The 20,958-nt window shown below is 36.7% G+C and overlaps 1 protein-coding gene and 1 long non-coding RNA gene across 2 annotated transcripts in view; one reads left to right on the forward strand and one right to left on the reverse strand.

The window, feature by feature from the left end:
• Positions 1-6,225: 6,225 nt before the first annotated feature.
• LOC307170622 overlaps positions 6,226-20,958 on the forward strand; it is a 44,240-nt gene continuing 29,507 nt past the window's right edge. The window contains exon 1 of the long non-coding RNA XR_013823411.1: positions 6,226-6,287. This is a non-coding gene — a long non-coding RNA (uncharacterized lncRNA). The remainder of the gene's footprint in view (positions 6,288-20,958) is intronic.
• LOC307170613 (uncharacterized protein) lies at positions 9,472-20,845 on the reverse strand. The gene is made up of 3 exons (XM_079891798.1): positions 20,683-20,845; positions 9,887-10,085; positions 9,472-9,798 (listed from the first exon to the last, which is right to left on the reverse strand). Exons 1-3 carry the CDS (start codon positions 20,704-20,706, stop codon positions 9,674-9,676), a joined length of 348 nt encoding a protein of 115 aa, XP_079747924.1. The 5' UTR covers positions 20,707-20,845; the 3' UTR covers positions 9,472-9,673.

Consider the following 20,958-nt stretch of genomic DNA (forward strand, 5'->3'; position numbering starts at 1 on the left):
TTCTTTTGTGTTTTTCTGAAGAAAAAGAAAAGTCATCAAGGTTTGGAACAACATGAGATTAAATGGTGAACTCTCATTTAAACATGCAGTGTGCAATGAAATGTGAAATAAAAGTTAACATTTTGGAACATTGTATGGGCAATGTGTTAATCCTTATATTTTGAAGTATGTTATCTGAGTATTTTGTACCAGCGTTGTTGTTGCTGGAATCTCAGCACTCACAATAAAGTGCTGACAACCAGAGAGAAATGGGAAAAAGACACATAGGCCTGGTTTCACAGACAGGGCTTAAATTAAGCCAGGATTATAGGCCTTAGTTTAATTAGTAGTTATTATAAGTGTGTCTTAGATATGCGAGTGCAAGTTGCTTCCAGTTAAAACAACTCAAACATCCATTTTAGTCCAGGCTTAAGCTTTGTCTGTGAAACCGGGGGAAAATATTGCAACATCTGTACTGAAAAATGTGAGACCTGATAACAGCACCTTTTTTGTTGTTGTTGTACAATTCACAGCGGGCAGTTTATTTTACAGCTTGCTTATTTGCTAAAACACATATTTATGAGATCTCTTGGGCAAGTCCTCAGTTCTGTTGATGCACACTAAACTGTTCTGAATCAAATTTCTGATGGATTCTTAATATTTTCACTCTGACAATGACACTTACTCATTATTATCTTTTTATTTATTCATAAAAATTCTAATTGAAAACATCCAGAAAACACCTTCAAACACATTACTGAAAATAATAGCAGAAACATATGGGGCATTTAAGAGGAACAGCAGATATGAGAACAACACTTCTAAATTGATGGCAACCTATTTAATCTAGTCATGAGGTCAGAGGTAAGTTAATAATCATTACATTATTAGTTTATGTTCATATCAGAAGTGTTAAAACACTGCAAATTATGTCATGAATTCTGCATGACACTTGATTGAGAACATCATGTCACAATCCTCTTAAAGCAGCACATTTGTTGACAAACTCTTTGGAAAAATTATATTTGTGGACCTAGGAGCAACAATGCCTATATAGGGTGTGAGATCTAATAAACACATAAACAATTTAATGCATGCTTTACTTCAAAGTTGTAAGTATCCTTCAGACAGCTTAGACTTCTATAAAATAAAAAATATTATCCAAAAAAGGTTATGGCTATGGAAGGTACTGACAGCCCAAGCAAAAAATGAGCAGAAACAACAAACTCACTCAGTTCACATGGGCTTTTATTCATCTTTTATTAAGAAAAAGACCAATTTCATCCCTTTAAAAATACCTCTGGATCTCAAACCTGTACAGTAAGTGCTTTCAGTAAACAGTTTTTTTTTTCCAGGAAAGGTCAGAATGATGATTCATAGACTCAAACATTAGGCCTATATATATATATATATATATATATATATATATATATATATATATATATATATATATATATATATATATATATATATATATATATATATATATATATATGAGATACTATTTAGATTACTTTAATCATTTCTGTGGTAATATGTATATTGTGTGGTTCCGGATATGTTCCTGTGTTAAGCCATTAGCAGACATTTTGTCATTAGTCATTTTGTCCCCAATTCAAATGTTCATCGAATTGATGCAGGCCCACGACTACACATACAACACATACATTTGGCAACGAGGAATGTGTAAATCCTCTAGAGAGACAGGCTACTAATTAGCGGACCTTCTTGGACTTCACTCGAGTGTTTATGGCGGACCCTGACAGATCCATGCACGTCCCCTTCAAGTTGTGTTCAGAACCCTGTCTAATTCAGGCACAACACCTGCGGACTGGATACTCGTTCATTTACTTAGTTTACACTGCGAAACATTGCACTATCAACGAGAATGAGGGTTGAATTAACAAAATATGCAAATTCTCTTTATTTCGTTACCCTAATTTGAATAGTTTTGTCGGCTATTACGACTTAGCCTATTATTTATTGGGAGGATTCAGGAATGAGTTGACAACAGTTGTAAGTGCTTGCGATGCCTAGCTAGCTAACTTGAACACTTATTTGTGTTTATTGATAACATGTATTCGAATTCTTAGGGATTTAACTCGGTTTCTTAAGGATTTACCCTCTAAGATCTCTAGCTAAGATCCTCGTCAGTGCTTCGCTGAGTGGATTTAAGACTTATTTAAATATATATTTCATTTAAATGTATGCCATTCTGTTTTTGCTGCTTGATTCTTGTGATTATGCTCCAGACAGAGTTATCGAAATTATTCCTCAAATGATGATTGAGTGAACTAACACAGTAAGACAGAACTTGACAAACCAATAAAGATGTATTTGATTATCAGAAGAGATTTGGCATCATATCCGGATTTCGGTTGCTGGAGCCCGAGGGAAATTTAAATAAACAACGTGAAACTTTTGAGCAGTTCAATTCGTACAGCAAATATTTGTCAGTTGTCAGTGTGCTATCAGCGTAAACAACTTTACTGCTTTTCAAGCCGCTTAGTAACAATGCCATTGGGGTAAATACAAATTATAAATAAATATTATAGGAAATAATCTTGAATGATACACAGAAAGAGATGTTCATACCAAGACAAATGAAGTGAAATATTTACTTAATAAAGCTGCTAATTTAGACTATCCTGCAAGCAACTGACTGTCACCAACAAATAAAGTAACAATTTACTCTGTACAATTCAGTGTTGTCCAAGTATGAATGGGAGTGACATGTCCTTAAATTTGGTGTTAGAAGTTAAGCTCGAGTGGCTTGGAAGAAGACTTGAATTAAGTCTTGTGTGTATATTGAGGGTCCACTGTTCTGCTCACAAAGGCGAGATAATCCAAGTAATTTACACAATGCATAGGGCTGTGTTGACATGGTGTAAAGGAGGGCCTTTCCCTTTATCTCCTACCGAATTGGAGCATCTTATTAAATCGAAACGGTCAATTATACGTTGACAGAAGATTTTTTTTTTTTTGGTTTGCTCTTAAGCAGAGTCATTGGCTGGGTCCTCTGACCTGATCAACATCACTTCTCTCGACGGTGATCTGAAAAAGTGATTCATGTCAAAGAAAAACATTGTAAAAACATTAAAACAACCGTATAACGTAATGATATGTAACTTTCAAAGTGATTATAAAATGAAGAACATTTAAAACATTACTATTTTATAGATACAATGAAACTGCTGTCACTATTATATCTTCATGAAAATGTATTAATCAGCATTTTGGAGCATTTTCCTTTTTATCAAATCACTGTTAACCTGTATGTTACATGTCAGAAATAAAGTTTTACTTCATAGCATATTAAAGCATAAACTAATTACTTATGAATTACTTAAAGCTATCTGATTTTACTATTAGTATTATTATTATTATTGGCTTTTGCTTTCAGTATCTATATAACTTTAAAACGATACTTTATTTGATTTAGTTGTGAGAGGAAACGGCTATATTTTGACCATGGCTCATATTTGACTATTTATTTAACTTTTCACACTTTCAAAAGAAGTTAGAAGTTAGAAGTTAGCAACGACAAAATAAAAGCTATCAAGTTTTTAAAAATTTACAAGCAGTTTCAAAAGGAATAAGCAGTTTCAAATTAAATAAAACTAAAGATAATTAAATAAAAATAATCTGCATGGTTTTATATTTAATTAAATAGGCCATAGACATAAATTGTATACAAGACACTATTTATTCCTTATTTAATTTCCAACCCTTTTTTGCATTACACACAAGACAATAATAAAAAAGAAATAAATCTTATATTGATTAAAACAAACAAATAACTAAAATCAATAGAAAATCATTTTGTTTTACAAAGACATCAACTTAAATATGTTCATAACTAATGATTAAAGAGATAAAAGATAAAAGCTTAAAATAAAAATATAGGTAAACTTATTTTTATTGCTTAAAAATTCAAAGCGCATGACACGCAAATGATAAATAGGCATCATAATTTACATTACGCTTTTCAGACATCTGTCATTAAGTTGTCATAAAGAGATTTTCCCTTTCTCTGTCATGTATATTTAGATGGCAAACTGAAATATCCTCCTTTAATCCACACTAATGCAGGTAACCAGGAGAGTCACAGGTTGCACAGGTGAGCTGCGCTATGGTAGAGCGATCCAATATTGATCCAATAACAAAAGATGAGATCATTTCTTTATACAGGCCTATATATTTGAAACGCATATTTTGACTTAACAATTCGATGTACTCACGTTTCATAATGCAGATAAAAAAACAGCCTATTTATTCACTCCTGCTTTTCTCAAATAAAATGAGAACGAACATCTTAATAAACAGAATCTATAATCACACAAACAGCCAAAATTGGCTTCATGAATCAGTAGTTTGCACATCTGGACAGCAGGCTAATATGAACAATAGCAAATTCATTGTAACCAAACCAATTCTAGCTACAAATCAAATATGTGAGCTTTAGGTCTCATGAACAACGATTCTTGCTTTTTTTTTTTTTTTTTTTCGTGTAAAATAAAAATAAAACAAACCAAAATAAAAACGTATTATTAAGCCGAGCAGGGAAATAAGATGTCACAAAAGGAGTTCATTAGCAGTCAGAATGGGGTTCTTGACGAGGCAGAAGGGGTTAGGTGGAGCAGAATGCTGAAACCTGCTCTCTGGGGGCCTGTACACCAAAGCGGGTGAAATCACACTCCCAGAGAACTTTTAAGAGCTACATTGACAACGGAACTCTTAAAGCCCGAATGTCATTTTTGTCAACCCAAAGCGAGTATGGAAAACTGTGACTTTAAAACACCTGAGCGCATGCAGTGTGGCAGAACAGGCGTGATATCCTGTCGCATTTATGCGCACTGTTTGAACTATACTCGACGAACAGTAGGTGACACACCACATCACTGTCACTTGGCAAAATCTCGGATTCGAATAACGTAAGACAGGTAGAGCACGCGCCAGTCCTGCATCCGCGCACTTGAACTGGGTGAAAGGACACAGTAAGGAAAAGGAGATTAAGGAAAGCAAAATCTGAGCAACTTTAAGCGGTAGCTCAAAAAAAATGCCCCTTTAACAGCAGGGCATCTCGGTATGCTTTGTAAGAAATAAATGGGAGCATTTGATCTGTTAAAACTGTGGATCTCCAATCCAAAGTTAAAGGAGTTCATGGGTGAATGTTCCAAGCAGCATTACAGTTTTGGAAATAGCGTTGAGTCCCCCAGAGTAAAGTTCAACAGGTTCTATCAAGAATACTCTCAGCAACTTTTCCATGGCGCAATATGATAGCCTACCCAACATACTTGTGCTCCTTCACATTTGGATCCTGTTGAGCGATGAGAGCTCAGTGCTGTCAGTCTCAAGATCAAACTCTGTGATTTATTTATTTTTTTCAACTCTTGACATTTTGTTTTAACGAAAAGGAAACAAACAGTTTGGCTGAGGAAAAAAGTATAGCCCATAAAGAACATATAAACTATGATAATCATAAAACGCAATACAATTGTTAAAATAACGGTCAAGTTAAAAAACAAAACAATTTCATGTTTTTTTTAAGGATATCCAAGAGTCTAAACTCATGATGATGATAAGAGTGGGGAGAGAGGTGCATTGTGACATCATCAAGAAATTAGCTATAGAGGGTGAAAATCACAGTAGAAGTTTTAAGTCTGAGTGAAAACAAAAAAGGATTTAAGAAAGAAAACGAATTTTGAAGTGAGGAATTTCATTTCCTTGAGTTTATAATTTGATTTGTGATCATCTTAATGGATGTTAAACGACTGAACATTATCTGAATCAGCAGGCTGTCTTGATTAATTTAATGCATAACATCTTCTCATTTGTTAATAAATTAAATCGAAATAGAAAAGGGCCTATCATTGCTACCATACAATAACACTGCAATGCAACTATTTGTATTTAAAATATGAAATGACAGAGGGTGGCACAATACTAATTATTCTGCATGCAGGATAATTATTTTTAAGTTAAATTACCAAAGTAAATTTATATTTAAAGTGCCGACGTCCTAGTCCATCGTTTGAAGGCTACTTGATAGGCCTATTCTTTTCCAAAAATTATAAAGATATGCTTCATAATTAAATATTATATAAAAGACACTTAGCGTAAAACACCACTGAGTTAAACAAACGTGTTTTTATTTCTAAATCAATCAAAGAATAAATAATCAAATAAAAATTATTCTATTCATTATTTTTGAAAAGATTTTTCGTCCATTTCCTGTTGTTGTGAGGTAATGCAGGCAAGATTGGTTGGTCACGAGCTCCTTTCCTGTCTCCCTCAAAACAGTCAAGGTAAGTCACCGGACATGTCTCGCAATGTATTTGTGTTTAAATTGTGGATGTACTTGGCTATAGCGTGGCTTTTCCTCTTATCAGTGCAGTATGAGCCTCATCTGTAAATATCTGTAAGTCAGCGTGTTTTTTTCCTCTCAAAAAAGACTGTTAACATTTTGGCTAAAGGGAGAGAAATTTCAAATCCAACTGGTGTATAAACCAACAGATGGGCGTGGAGACGTGGACTTGGAGATGTGACAAATGATTTTTGAATTCCCGACTGACATAATGAATAGGAAAAAAAGAGATCTCAATAAACTTGTCACTCAGTCTTAAAGAGTTTCGGTAATAACAGAGCTGTTTTCCATAACTCATAAGTCCACGTTTCTGGTCCTCACATGGTCTGTGGTGTTTGACTTTGCACTGTAGTCACTCAGGGTCGCAACCCTGCAGGAAATATAGGCTACCATAGCAACAGAAAGATGGCCTCTGTAGGCTTAGCATTATTCCGCCCTAATAGAAAAATAACAGCGCCAAATCCGTTCCTTAGTGGGGGAAGCTTATTTGGTAGAGGCAGACTCCCACCTGTGATCCATAGTTGCCACACCACTGTGCAAGGACCAAAGGAAAAAGGCCCCTTTTAAAACTCTGGGGTCGGTTGGGATGTGTGCCGGGTTTCTAACCAAGCCACAATCTCTGTGCAGCTGCAAACAGCACTGCTTCAATAGAGAACACTTCCGCATCAAAATTACTAACTTAGCTGGCCTGTAAATAAATAAATAAATGATTCAGTGACAGCATAAACCATGATAACAAGTACAGCAGAACTAGTTGTTTTATTTAATTCGCCTTAACTGAATTATGTTGGCGAATCCAGCCATTGCTACAGACAGGACCAAGTGCTGTAAAAGATTCCCATTTCTATGAATCAGCTGCTCTGCACTATTTTACTGAACGTCTTTCTGGTATCTTGTATTATTGTTGGGAAAAGGGATATTGCCATGGATATGAGGCATCCCTATATTTTGTGTCTGTTAATTAAACATATTTTTGAAGCTCATAGACAGAAACAAGCTGTAGAATATGTGTTGTTCTGTCATTGAAATCCTTTGCTATTTGTCCTTGTGCCCATTTTGTGCATTCAAAAAAATGTGAAAGATTAGCAAAGGCGCAACTGCAGTGGAAAACAATATTGTTTTCCCAGAACATTCAGAGCATTTCCTTTTGTTGTTGTTTTCTGAAGCCTCTTTGATTTTGCAGTCTGTGATCACGATGCTCAGCTCCTATTGTAGCTTGATGGTTTTGAATATGGTATGACAGTCATAACGGGCAGCATCAAGGATTTCTTTGGACCACGCACTTCATTCTCGGTGTAATTAAATCTATACAGTATGCGTAGTTGACCAACGAGAGGGCAGCCTCCCCTGCTGATCACCAAGGGGAATCCTACTGAATCTCTCCCAAAGCCTCCGGTTTCAGAGCCTTAAACTGAGCACCTTCCCACATCAAAGCACTCCTGAGCACTTGCTTCTCAAGGACTCACGTCTTCGGGAAAGAATGGCCTCTCCTTAGAAACGAACACCGCTGGTCTAATTTGCCTTGCATGGCCCTCCCCATCCCCCTAGTGTATGTGCAGGCTGGGCCTGATCTGACACAGCCGTGGCTATCTGACGAGATCACATGGAGAGGTGCGGGAACTTAAAGGCGAGGAGTTACTCTGCATCCTACCAGGAGCCTCAAAAGGACTGTATTAAAATGCGCTCGATATGCCGGTAAGGGCTTTTCAAAGTGCTGTGCACCCTCTAGCCCCGGCAAACTCAAAGGGCAACTGTGAACCCATGACAAGGGGAATAAGACCCCTATTAATTTAATGAATCCAGGGTATTAGTATGCCTAACCAGCCTCACATATTTCATCTTTAGTCAAGTTCAATGCAGCAATCCACTAACTTGGGAGTGACAATGCAGGTGAATATTAGATGAATTTGGAATAAGAATCTCAGTCGAGAGCATTTGTTGCATAATGTTGATGATTACTATTTGGACATGTCCTTCTTCCTTTTTTTCAAAAATGGAGGTTACAGTGAGGCACTTAGAATGGAAGTGAATGGGGCCAATTATTGGAGCATTTAAAAGCAGAAACTTTATAAAAGCACATACAATAATTCTTCAGTTAAAACGTGTTTATTATTTGAGTTGTAAAGCTATTATGGTGACACTTTACAATAATGTTTCATTAGTTAGCATTAGTTAGCTACATTAGTTAACATGAACTAATAATGAACTCCCCTTCTACAGTATTAATCTTTGTTCATTTTAATTTCAACATTTACTAATACATTATTAGGATCAAGTTGTATTTGTTAACATTAGTTAATGCGCCGTGAAGTAACATAAACAAACAATGAACAGCTGTAGTTTTATCAAAGAAACAGTTCACTTAAAAATGAAAATTCTGTCATCATTTACTCACCCTTAAGTTGTTTCAAACCTTTATGACTTTTTTCTTCTGCTGAACACAAAAGAAGATATTTTGAAGAATGTCGGTAACTAAACAGTTGATGGACCCCATTGACTTCCATAGTAGGAAAAAAAAATACTATGGAATTCAATGGGGTCCGTCAACTGTTTGGTTACCGACATTCTTCAAAATATCTTTTGTGTTCAGCAGAAGAAAAAAAGTCGTACAGGTTTTAAACAACTTGAGGGTGAGTAAATGATGACAGAATTTTCATTTTAAATTGAACTATTCCTTTAACTAACGTTAACAAAGATACCGTAACAAATGTATTGCTCATGGAAATTTGTTCATGTTAGTTAATACATTAATGAAACCTATTAAGTGTTATTTAAATAAAAAAAAATAAAAAAAGTTTGATAAATTCATGGTTTTATCATTATTTTGTCATGGCAAAGTTGTAAAATTGGATATCACTTAACAGAAAATGTTACTAAGCAAATTTTTTTACACTAAAATCATGCTGACATGGACATTGTTCCTGACTTGTGGTTAAACTGTTCAAGAAGTGAGTACCGAATTGGCACCATTCAGTTCAATTGTACTGTAAGTGCTTCACTGTTCAATGGAAATTCTTTTTTTTTGTAATAACCAACTGTATACCACAAATGTTGTCAACTGAGCTTAACTTGAACCTGAAACAAAACAAAATCCAGATAAGCACGGCATTGTGAAAGTTCGCCCCAACTTTTTACTATACTCAAACCCCCTAAAATATCTTTAAAGGATAATGTTTAATAAATTAGGCCATCAAATTTGCCAAAAGATGATAGACGGGAAGCATATATTAGCATAATTTCACACCCGGTTGGCTGTAAGCTGGGAACATGCTGGCCGTAGTGATGGAACTGTGAATCTTAAGCATGTCTCACTGCAACTGGGCTGTGTTAGCGCTGCCTCTGTGCATCAGACTTGTTTGTGCCAAACAGAGGGAAGCGTGACGCGACGGCTCCTCCCTGGACATCGCTCACCTGAGTGCGGTGGCTGATTTCGGCGTGTTTGGCATGGCCACCTGTAAGAGATTAGGCAGATACGGAGATTCGGACCAGGAAGGGGCAGCTGCTGGACCTAATTAAAGACACAGTAACAGAACCTCTCACCGCCACACATCAAAGGTCTCAGACGACGTCCGTCTGCAGGCTCATCTCTGGGGTGTAAGGACCTGATGTGACCGAGACCAGTTGCATGCTGGGCCGCAAGCCTGACCCCTGGTCCAGCAGCTCGGTCGGGGCTAGGCTTACCTGTGCCGTGCTGGCGAAAGGTGATGCGCGTCATCTGTGTTTGCGTGGCGACTCCGACCTGGAGTGCAGAGAGACAGAGAGCAGAGGTGAGAGGTCAGCAGGAGAGGGCAAGTTTAAGAGAATCACACATGGGCCACATTTGCCAAACACTGTCTGAAGGTAACATGAATTTTCAACTGATATCACTCCTCAGGAGCACATGAAATGTTCACAGTGCCTTTGTACTTGCCCCCTGACCTCAGTTAAAAGAAAGAAAAAACTGCTGCTTTGATTGACTGCTTGCTGATTTGCCATGATAGTTAATTATCCAGTTCAGTCATTTACCAAGACAGAGGGGTTTTAAAATTTCAAAGCCAAAGTATTGTTCACTTGATCTGAAAAATGCACCGAAAGAACATTTTAACCCTACTGTTGCTGGAGCTTTTTTTCCACTTTATTTTGCAATTAATTAAGGCAGACAGTGAGAGAAAGATGTTCAAAAGTAAACAATTAAACACACTCTCTCACACCTTTTATCCATCCTTCACTGGAACCTCATGTGTGCCTGTCAGGGGAACCATAAACCTGTTATGCAGTTATCCATCACTTCAGCCTTATTCTGTAGTGATGTTCTCCGAATCAAAGGTGCCGTAAGTCAGCGTTCACTCATGGTGATGTAAATACTTTGACAATGTCTGCAGCACTGCCTACTTCTGCTTTATTGTTGTCAGACATCAAGTGTGGTTTTCCCAAGATCCTTTGTCATTCTGATTTCTATCCAACCCTTCGGTTTTACATGATATACAGTTGCTTTCATTCAGCTACTTTTGTAGTTTATATTACAGCTTTTCCGTTTTAAAAAAGTGAGAGTTCGGTGTAAAAAATATCTGAAATTAAAAGGTTATAAAAATTAAAACATAGTAACCTTAATGTGATTGATTCTTGCTAACTAAGGCTAACATTTTTGTTATTATTATTATCATTATTTGTATTTGTTTGTGCGTAATACATGGGTGTTCTGATAAACCACACCTGTCGTGACAGCCCTAGGCTCTGTAAATGGCAAAAAGTATTTTCATTCTTTTTTTCTTTCTTTTCTTTTCTTTTTTTTATTGCAGAAACGCTTCACAATCATTGTGCGCATCCAGGGTTTCTGACATTGGGTTTGTTTTTGGGGGTTGAATTTTGAGAGAGGGGTAGTGGTTGAATGTATGTTTGTTTATGTATATGTATTTTTAGCAGAAACTTTTAGCTGATTTTGTAAGTCTGGTCCGAGTAATGAAGATAAACAGGCTCAGGTGTCATTATAAACAATGTTTGATGATACTGAGAGAATTTAAAGTTAGAAATTACTGGAGACTTTGTAGTAACTATTATTTTTGGGGCAACATTTGCATTGGGTCATCACGTTTAATGCATTTTCAGCTTTTTTTTTAAATGCTTATTTTATAATATGCTATTGTTGCATGATTAGATTTCTCTATCGTGAATCTTATTCTGCATTCACTTCAGCATACGGCATTTTGTCTGTTGGGATGCATTGAGCTAATCCAAATACCTGTCTGGGCAACTGTACTTCCCCCACTGAGTTTCGGAACATGAACATTTTCTTTGTGTCCTGTCCTTTTGGCCTAAAGCTGTAGAAAATATAGATAGAATGATCCGTCCCTTTTTATTGAACAAGAAATGCTGCCAAAGGTAGGATAGCGTTGCCTGTTAAGTGGGAATAGAAAATAACATGTCAGCTGGAATTCATTTTATAAAGGTCCCTGCCACCCTGTCCGGCCAGGCCGTGTCTTGTAGGATAGTGTAAGGGCATGTTTGTGGTGGTTGTTGGGCTCTGTGGCACCCTGCTTGGCAGCTGGTTGTGTGGGAGCCTGCTTCAGGCTCTTCGGCAAGCAGTCATGTGGTTCAATCTTGTTATAGCGTTTCTCCACCAGTCTCTGCTTGAGCAGGCCTCCCCAAAGTGTGTCATCAGCAGATGTCTTTATAGAGTACACCAGTGCTGAATGGAAAGGAGAGGCTTCTTTGGCAATTTTGGTTTGGCATTACCTTTCCCCCCTCAGTCTATTAGGCCCAGCAGTCATTTCAATTTAGTTTTTTCGCTCTCTGCTCAAGTCAGAAATACTGCTTGCCTTAGCAGAGCAGAACAGAAGAACGTAGTCCAAGAGTGAGATTCTATTTCGTAGGCCCGCACCTCTCGTGGATTAAAAATTAATAATTCATTAGGGTCCATAGCTCCATGCAAAAGGGCTGCTTTAGCCTCTGAAGATGGTATCTGAATCATGGTGATGACTAAATTTAGTTTTCAGTCCAGTTAATTAACCTCATATCGAGAAATTATCATTAACTCTTTTCACATTTCCGGGTTTCTCAGAAGCGGAAGTCGTCATAGTTGGGTAAACTTTTATAGTGGTGAATGAGAGACTACATTAAATATATTTTTTGTGCTCCCGTTTGCTCAAATTAGCAAAAGAAAAACTCCACAATAGTGTTTTCACAACTTTCAAAAATAGGAAAAAAATATAGAGAGTTTGATAACGGCAGTCAGAAGATGTCAATTTTACTGTCACTCCCATAGACGCTGTAGAAACAACCCACAGCAGCGTTAACTAGTTTTTTGTAATTAGAAGCAAAGGTAATATATAGTATTAAAAATGTACATACGTTTTTTTTAATGAACATATAAAAAGCGTTGCAGGATTTCCGATGTTCATGACCGTTTAAACGCAATGAAACAGCAATGATTTAATGTTTAACCTCAAGAGAACAGGAACATGGGCCGACTCACTGTACCGTTACATCTCAGTGAAGCTAAACAGCCTTTCACTGATAACCAGATTATTCAATTCTGGCTATAATATCATGTTTAAATGGTTAGTTTGGCTTGTCTAACCCTCAACATTCTTCTGTAAAACATATTTTGCATGACATGACAAATGCTTAAAGCTGTATAATTTACAATCGTTCATTGTTTAAAGTAGCCAACAGGTAAATTGGTTTGGCAAACAGATGCACTTGATGTATTTTTGCATAATTATTTTTCATGCATAATTTTGTATTTAACTATGATGCGGTTTTGCTCATCATTTTAGGTGGCAACTCTCAGATATTACTAGAACAATTGCATGCATGTTTTCATTGCATCGATAATATTCGTATTCATTTCGGCAGGGAAAAGCACGAGATGAATTGCATATTTGCTTCTTATTTTAACCGCATAAATTACAGCTAAGCGTAGGTGAGATGTAGTGAGTAATACTAATGAAATGCAAAAGCGAAACTATAGCCGTTCTGTTTTTCTTCATTACATGTACACATGGAGCACGATTTCATGCTATATATATATCTCTTATAATAAAAAACAACAATCTGATATAAAGAATTTGGAAAATCTAATTTATTCTGATTCTTTACTGTGACATTAAAGTTTTTAACAGCACGGTATCTTCACTTTTACGATTTGAATGTTGTTATAAGGAAAATAGTTGGCAATATCGGTTGTTTAGATAATCTGAAAGTCACTGCTCGTTACATAAAGTCCTGTCCCAAAGTTTATTATACAACAAACAAACAAAACATTAAAATCTAACTTCTTTCTTTATAAACCCCAAGACAACAAATATCAAAAGTCTCTCACACAAATAATGGAATAAAAGTGAGATAGGAGTGACCTAAAACAACATGCATCATTGTGCTCAAGAGACCCACAGTACAGATTTTTTTTTTTTTTTTTTGTGGGGAAAATATCAAAACAAACATGGTATACGTAAATGCAAAGCAAAAAATAATTCGGCAGTAACAGGAACATTACCAAACTCTCTCCGCGGTGAATAGTGTATTTAGGCCACCATGTTCGCAATGACGGAAGGTGATAATAACCCAAAACATCTTTTTTATTGTGGATGTGCTTTCACACCTCTACCATAAACACCTTGATGTGGCACTTTGCATTGTGCTTCACACTACACGGTAATGGCGGCTTCCCCCAGCATTGTGCGAAATGAAGCCGTGCGCATGACTTTGCGGCATGAGCAGAGGTCATAGCTGACTCTTCTTTGTTGTCAGGTCTAGTGGGTAGGGGCCATATCTATTTGAAATCAGTGGTTCGGGCTCCCGATGCTCATTCAATGTTAATCTTGCATTAACGTGCCGAGCCACTGTAAGGTAGTGCTAACCCTTCCCCCCTCATCAGCCATGTTTGTTTTTGCTGGCACTTCATTATCAAAAGGCTAACTGCTTTACAGCGCCTCCTGCTGCTCCCCCCGGAGGAAACTTGGGCGCATTTGGAATTCAGCCCTCAGATTAAAAGGTAATCAGAATGGCCGGTCTCAGCATGTTGAAAAATGCGATCATTCCGCATTCTGCCATTTAACAAACTGGACCGCGGTCAGTCTTTCCCAGTTCTCTGTTTTTTTCTTGTACTGAAAAATTCAACGCTTTTATGAATTTGCCGAGATTCATGCCCAAGCTCATGCAATCTGTAATCGCAAAGGTGTTTGTGATGCCGTCTGACAGGTCGGAACGCCCGGTTTTTGAAAATGTGAGCGTTTCCTGCTTTTCCGTAGTTTGTGGGAAATTAAGGAGTTTCTTCAGGAATGTTCAGACTTTAGATAGGAATCTCCTTTCCTGTAAGTAAATCCTGTAAGTTTGCCTGCATTTTATTCCAGGAGGTTTTGAGTTTGTCCATGTCGTTCCCAATTAAAGCTGTGTCCGCAGACGAGTGTAGTGGTTCTGGTGGGAGGCCGTCAGCTTCAGGCAGGCTGGAGGTGTTAGGTGAACGGGTGGCTTTAGGGGTCCTGGCCGCGCATGAGGTGAATGAACAGAATGCCTGTGCCCACCATGTGTGACCACTAATGAAGACGCTACCAGACAGGACCCCATCACCCTGGTAACAAGATGTCTCCATAAACAAGCTGCAGGACGTTGGCAGGCCACTTCCTGGTTGTATAATGTGACCTGCTTTTCTGCAAAGGCAGATCACAGACCTTACTCAGGGGATGTGAACAAATTTAGGAGCCGTAGAAAAAACGTAGAAATAATATAACCTACTTTTGTTGCCCTTAAATGTAGTTTTCCCCAATATCCCACCCCCTTTTACATTGCCCATTACTTTTCCTCTGACGTCAGCGCTTGTCCTCATTCCCTATTGTCCTTGATTGTTTTACACGTTGCCTAAACCTGCTTTCTGGAAGCACGTCTCATTAGTGGACAGCCGTAAACCTGTATGTCAGTGGTCCACATGCCTCTTCCTGCAAGGGGGCTTTAACATATTCCGCTCAGCCAGTTTACACTCAGACTTGTCACCTGCTAAACACAAAGTGCTTGACAACAGTGAACCATGGGAGATGTGTTTTTGACAAATCTTACAGGCAAATCATAGCATCTGCTGTGAGGAAATATGGTAATAAGAGTTAAGATGGCTGAATAGGCTGTGGTCCTGCCAACACATTTTGCCTTTGACTTTTAGCGAGACACGGAAAAAAATTAAATAAAATATAGACACTATTGTGTTATATAGTGGTTGACTGTTTACTTGTTGTTTTTGTGTGTGTGTGTGTGTGTGTGTTTTATATAATCGTTCTTTAGTTTTAAGTACGTGCTGTCCCTTTCTGTAGAGGGAAGTCTAAGGATGTACATATTTTTTTTTTTACATATTTTTTTTATCTTCCACTTTCTGTTTGAATTAGTTTATTATTTATTATTATTTTAAAAGAAATAGAGTAATATTTTTTGTTTTGTTTTTCAGTGATATAAAACATAAAAATAATACTTTTTCGATTGAACGGCAAGACATTTAATCTCTAGTCATGTTATTTTTATTGATATCTGGTTTACTTTTATATTATTTGAACATTGAATGATATGTATTAAACTGTAAGTAATTGAGCACTTTTGTTATCTTTAAGCCGTTTAAGCTATTCCTTGAAATAGCACTCTCATTTTTAATGATCAGTGTTTGAGAATTTTATGGAAATTATGTGTAAACAGTCAGTTAACATATATATTCATGTTGAATGCCTAAATTAATATATATTCATGTTGAAAGTCTAAATTATATTAGTGTTTGTTTTTAAGATGAAAAAATGTACACATTTGTTTTCTTGCTAAATAGAAAAAACACAAACCATAATATACCAGGTTTCATTATATTATAGAGTATATGATATTATGAAACACACAGCACATTCATTTATAAGATACACAAAGAAAAAAAAAATTATGGACACAACGGCATCATAACATTTATTTATTTCGTCTGTAAATTACAAAAGAAAGGAAAAAACGCATTCAAAGAGAGTGAATGAATTTATTTTGTAAATGTCATTCGTTAAATGATTGTGTGCTCATTGCATTGATGTCAGTTTTAAACCTGCCGATGAGATTATAAAAATGTTTTTAAAATACTAATCTAATAATCATTTTAATTTGTTCATCTCTTGATTTAAAGCAAGATTTATCGGATCTTTTTCGGTTATTGTTCATTTTCAACACTGAGTAATTTGCATGCCGTTATAGTAATGCTGTCCTATTTTTCTTATTGTCTAATACACCAGTATTTCAACATTAATTTATCAAAGAAATGGCTCCAAAACAGTTTAGCGGCTATTGCAGAAACAACGTAAAATATAGGCTATCATTTGTAAAACGTCGAATGTTGTCAAGTATTTGGAAGATTGCAAAGACAATTATGTTTAAAATACCACTGCATACTAATAAAATTTGCATTATAATATTAAAAAACAGGGAAGCTTTTTTGTAAAAATAGATGATTTAATTAGATACTGCAAAATGTTGTAAACCGCTTTTTCCTAAATTAATCAAATAAATCGTAATGGAGTTCTTCAGGGAGACTGTGTGACACTTAGAATCAGCACAAATTCATTTACTTATATATTTTTTTTCGATTGTTTTATATTGCTCAGTGTTTGAATGGAGGGTAATTCTAATATTTTGAAAAGTTTTACATTTCATCCGTTGCAAGTTTTCTTGTTTTTAATTAGAGTTAAGTTTGTTGTTTGTATTACAGCCACTTGAAACTATAGATGCATAAAAGAGTTTTGATTAAACAATGAGTGTTTATTCGCTTTTTTGTTGAAAAGCAACAAAAAAACGGCATTAATGCATTCTCAGCTTTTTGATTTTGCGTTTTTGATTTCTCCATCTGTTTCTGAGAACATTGTTACAGTTCTTGTATTGTTTATCTAGTTGGTAAAGTTTGCTTGTAGCATCAAAAGCTCGCTCGGTTCATTAGGTATTTTGTGACAGAATCTAATTGGCAAAAGTTTCTTTCATTTCCAGTGAGGCTTTTTACTTCTTCAAGGAGAGTGGTCATGAATGGTTTATACTGAGTCATAAACTAATCATACTTAATGATAGGAGGGAATCGACAGAGGCGCAGGCCTGATCAAAACTGCTCTCTTATTCAGATGGTTCCTCTGTGTGAGAAGGGAAACACTAGGAGAATGCTGAATGAAAGCACACCATCTGTTTTTCACATGTTCCTCAGTGTTGGGGACATCAGACTCTGTCATCAGATCATTTTACACTCGAGTGCCACTCAAACTCCATCTCTTTTAATTGATATTTACAGTCATCTGTTCATTTTCATCATTTTATAGCACACCAGTACATTTGCACTATTTAGCGATATGCTAAACTGTCATCTGCTCAGAGTAGAAAAAGTGTACATGTTTTGTCCCCGTGTTTGTGTATTCATTATTATTAAGCTTAAGCTAGCAAAAAAGTTATTTAGATAAAGGGTAAGTTGTTGAGATCATTTTTAAATATAAAACAATATGATGCATTTGAGATATTCAAGTAATGCTGCTTTTTTTTCCAATTTGATTTTGATTCGTTAAATGTATCATTCAGTCCATTAATTCCTGACAGAGAGGTCAAAATAAGATGCAGTACTTTTATTTTCTCATGGTTTTATTTAAAGTATACTATGCTAGCTATATCCTGATGAAGAGAACATCTTGCAAATCATAAAATATTATATGCAGTAGTTTTCTATAGACGCACGTAGACCTCAACACTTAAGACAAACCCCAAGAACAACAAGTAAGTAAAAAATGCGCTCTGAATATAACCACCCAACAAAATAAACAACAGTGATGACAAAAACAAAAGCAGAAAGTCAGCAAACAACAATAAGAATAACCGCATAATTCATTCTTGCCGCAATGCATGCTGGGAGCTTTATGAAATCAGCAGCGTTCTCCTTTATGAAATAGTTCATAAAAATCTAGTTGACTATTTTGGGCATTTGAGGGGATATTTTTGTGTTTTAATGTAGATTCAAAGAAATTTCTTACTGGGTCCATCTGTGACTCAAAAAGTCCCGTATGCTGAATAAAATGCTTCTTTTGCAGTATATATCGAATGGAATAGAATGAAAGAATGTGATTACTACACTTCAATATTAAGTCCACATGCCGTTTGTAGTGTTTGGAATGGGTCCCTTCTCTGTCCGCTCATAAAAAAAGTCCAAAAGCAAACAGTGAGTTCTCACTGTGCCGCCGTTCCCATTTCTCCAGTCAAACTCTCCGGACCTGGGAGATTTGGAAAGTGGAGGAGAGAAAGTTACCTTTCTCTTTCTTCTCACTCCAAATTACAAAAAAAAAAAAACCTCTCACATGGTCCCAAAGTTAACCTTACATACAGAGAGAAAAATAGAGGGAGGGGATGGGATAAAGAGGCTTTTTTCGTCTCTTTTTAAAAAAGCTTTAAAGAACAAAGACTCAAAGAGACTCCAAAATGAGGCTGTCATATTTTACAAACAAATAGGTCTTAATGAAAGTTACTTTTTTAGTGTAAGAGATTGATTATTCTACAATGTCCCTGTAGCCTTAAAGACGTGCTCCATATATGCACTATTTTCTAAGTGATGCAACGGCGTATGTTTATGGTTAAAATCAACTCATATTTTCATCTCCTTTTGGTGTACAGTATGATTTAACCCCACAAAGGTGGAGAGACAAAATTCATATGGATCTCCTAGGAAGCGGGTGAGCAGAAAAGGAAATAGTTGCGTAAACATAAAGTGGAGTTGCGTTAAGATGCTGTATTATCTAACTAGAGAGGCAAAGTTTGTTTCAAAATGGGGCAAGTTAAATCGGAGGAGTGTTACATCACCATTTTTTCCCACTCAAAACAAGGTACCCAAAATGTAGGTGGGGTATGTGGGTGTGTGTCTGCGGGAAATAACATCCTGGCTGTGGATAAATCAAGAAAGAAATGATAGATCTTCATGTCATTATGTAGAAAAACACGATCTATTCATATCCGTGTGCGATTACTCATGCGATGGGAAATGCGATTTGCGCTGCGTTACTACAAATATCATATCACTTACAGCTCTCGCTCACTACCGCACAAAGAGGCAGCCATTTTGTCTGGCTCCCTCTGAATGCGCCTCCGTTCTCATTGTATGACACCTAAACCCTCGTTTTATACAACATTTATGATGCCACACCAAACGCTGACAGAAAATGCACATTTTGAGGTACTGCCTATGATTCTTCCTCTCAGAACATTCCAGACACTATTGAGTAATAGCTACGCCACATGCCTCCCTTCTTTTCTTTCGTTTGCACACACACACACACACACACACACACACACACACACACACACACACACACACACACACACACACAAATGCACCAAAGCACCCAACATGGGACAAGATGAGGCTCATTGAAGAGCCAATCTCACACCTGCTCCCCCACCCACAAAGTCCACACACACACACACACACTTGCGCTCGCTCTCACACTGAGCTTGTTGTCCAGAGGTGACTTTATCCTGAATTGACAAAGTCAGCCAGAAAAGAAAATCTAGGTTGGACAAAAAATAGTAAAGTAAATAACTAGCAAGTAGATTTTGTATAAATCGAATATTGACATAATCTTTCTTTGCGTATGGCCTTTCAATCATGTACTTTATTTTATCCCATCTGAAGATAGGCTGGCAAACAGCTAAGGATCACCCACATAGTTTAAAATACTCTGAAAGAGTGATTTAACTTAATTTGATACTTTTTTTGCAATTAAAGGCTTTAAAATCCTTTGAAGATGTATAATGTCCTTAATTAATAATAGAGCTCCCAAATCACATAGCCTTTTTAACATTTTCTCATCTCAGGAATATTTTAGCAGAATCGATACATTTTTAATTCGTTTTCTTGACAGGCCCGGTCAATGCTGAAGTTTCCAAAGCATATTTTCACAGGAAAACACAAGATCCATATGACCATCTATTTTGTGCCAACACAGCAACATGAAAATCCATCATCTGCAATTTATGATTACTCTGGAATAGGGTGTGTAATGTAATCTCCCTCAAGAAACACTTCTTTAAAGCTGAGCTGTGAATAGTGTTGAGGATTGAAGGCTTTGTTTTGAACTCAAATGCATTTGTTTATTTGAACTTCACTGTATTCATTTAGCAGCGGCCGTTTTTCAGCAAATGCATCTTCGGCCTCATCAGAACGCCAGTCCACGTCAACTCACAATTAAGGAGTTGGATACCCTCACACACCCATTCAACTGACCTGATATATCAATCACCATATAACTAGATCTATAAAAGATAGATGTGACAAGAACACTCTTTCACGTTACTTATAAAATAGCATACTGCACTTTGACATGTACATTAACACTCACCTTATCCATTTGCTTTATACACATCCAGTATGATTGATGGTTTATGATGCGTAGCTTGCTGGAACAGAATCTATATTCTTCTTAATCTTGTGCAACTTCTAGCAGTCTGGCTCAAAGTCCTCAGCCCAACTAGGAGAGTAAGGCACGGAGCTGAACTCCATAAATCTGCACAGACCAGGCCTTCACTGGTCAGGAGCGCCATGGGAGTGTCAGGCTGCTCTCGGCTGGGGTTTTGGGGCAGGATTATGGATTGAGACACACAGCTGAGAGGCTAAA

This window comes from Squalius cephalus (genome assembly GCF_949319135.1).
Source record: "Squalius cephalus genome assembly, chromosome: 14".
NCBI classification, from domain to species: Eukaryota; Metazoa; Chordata; class Actinopteri; order Cypriniformes; family Leuciscidae; genus Squalius; species Squalius cephalus.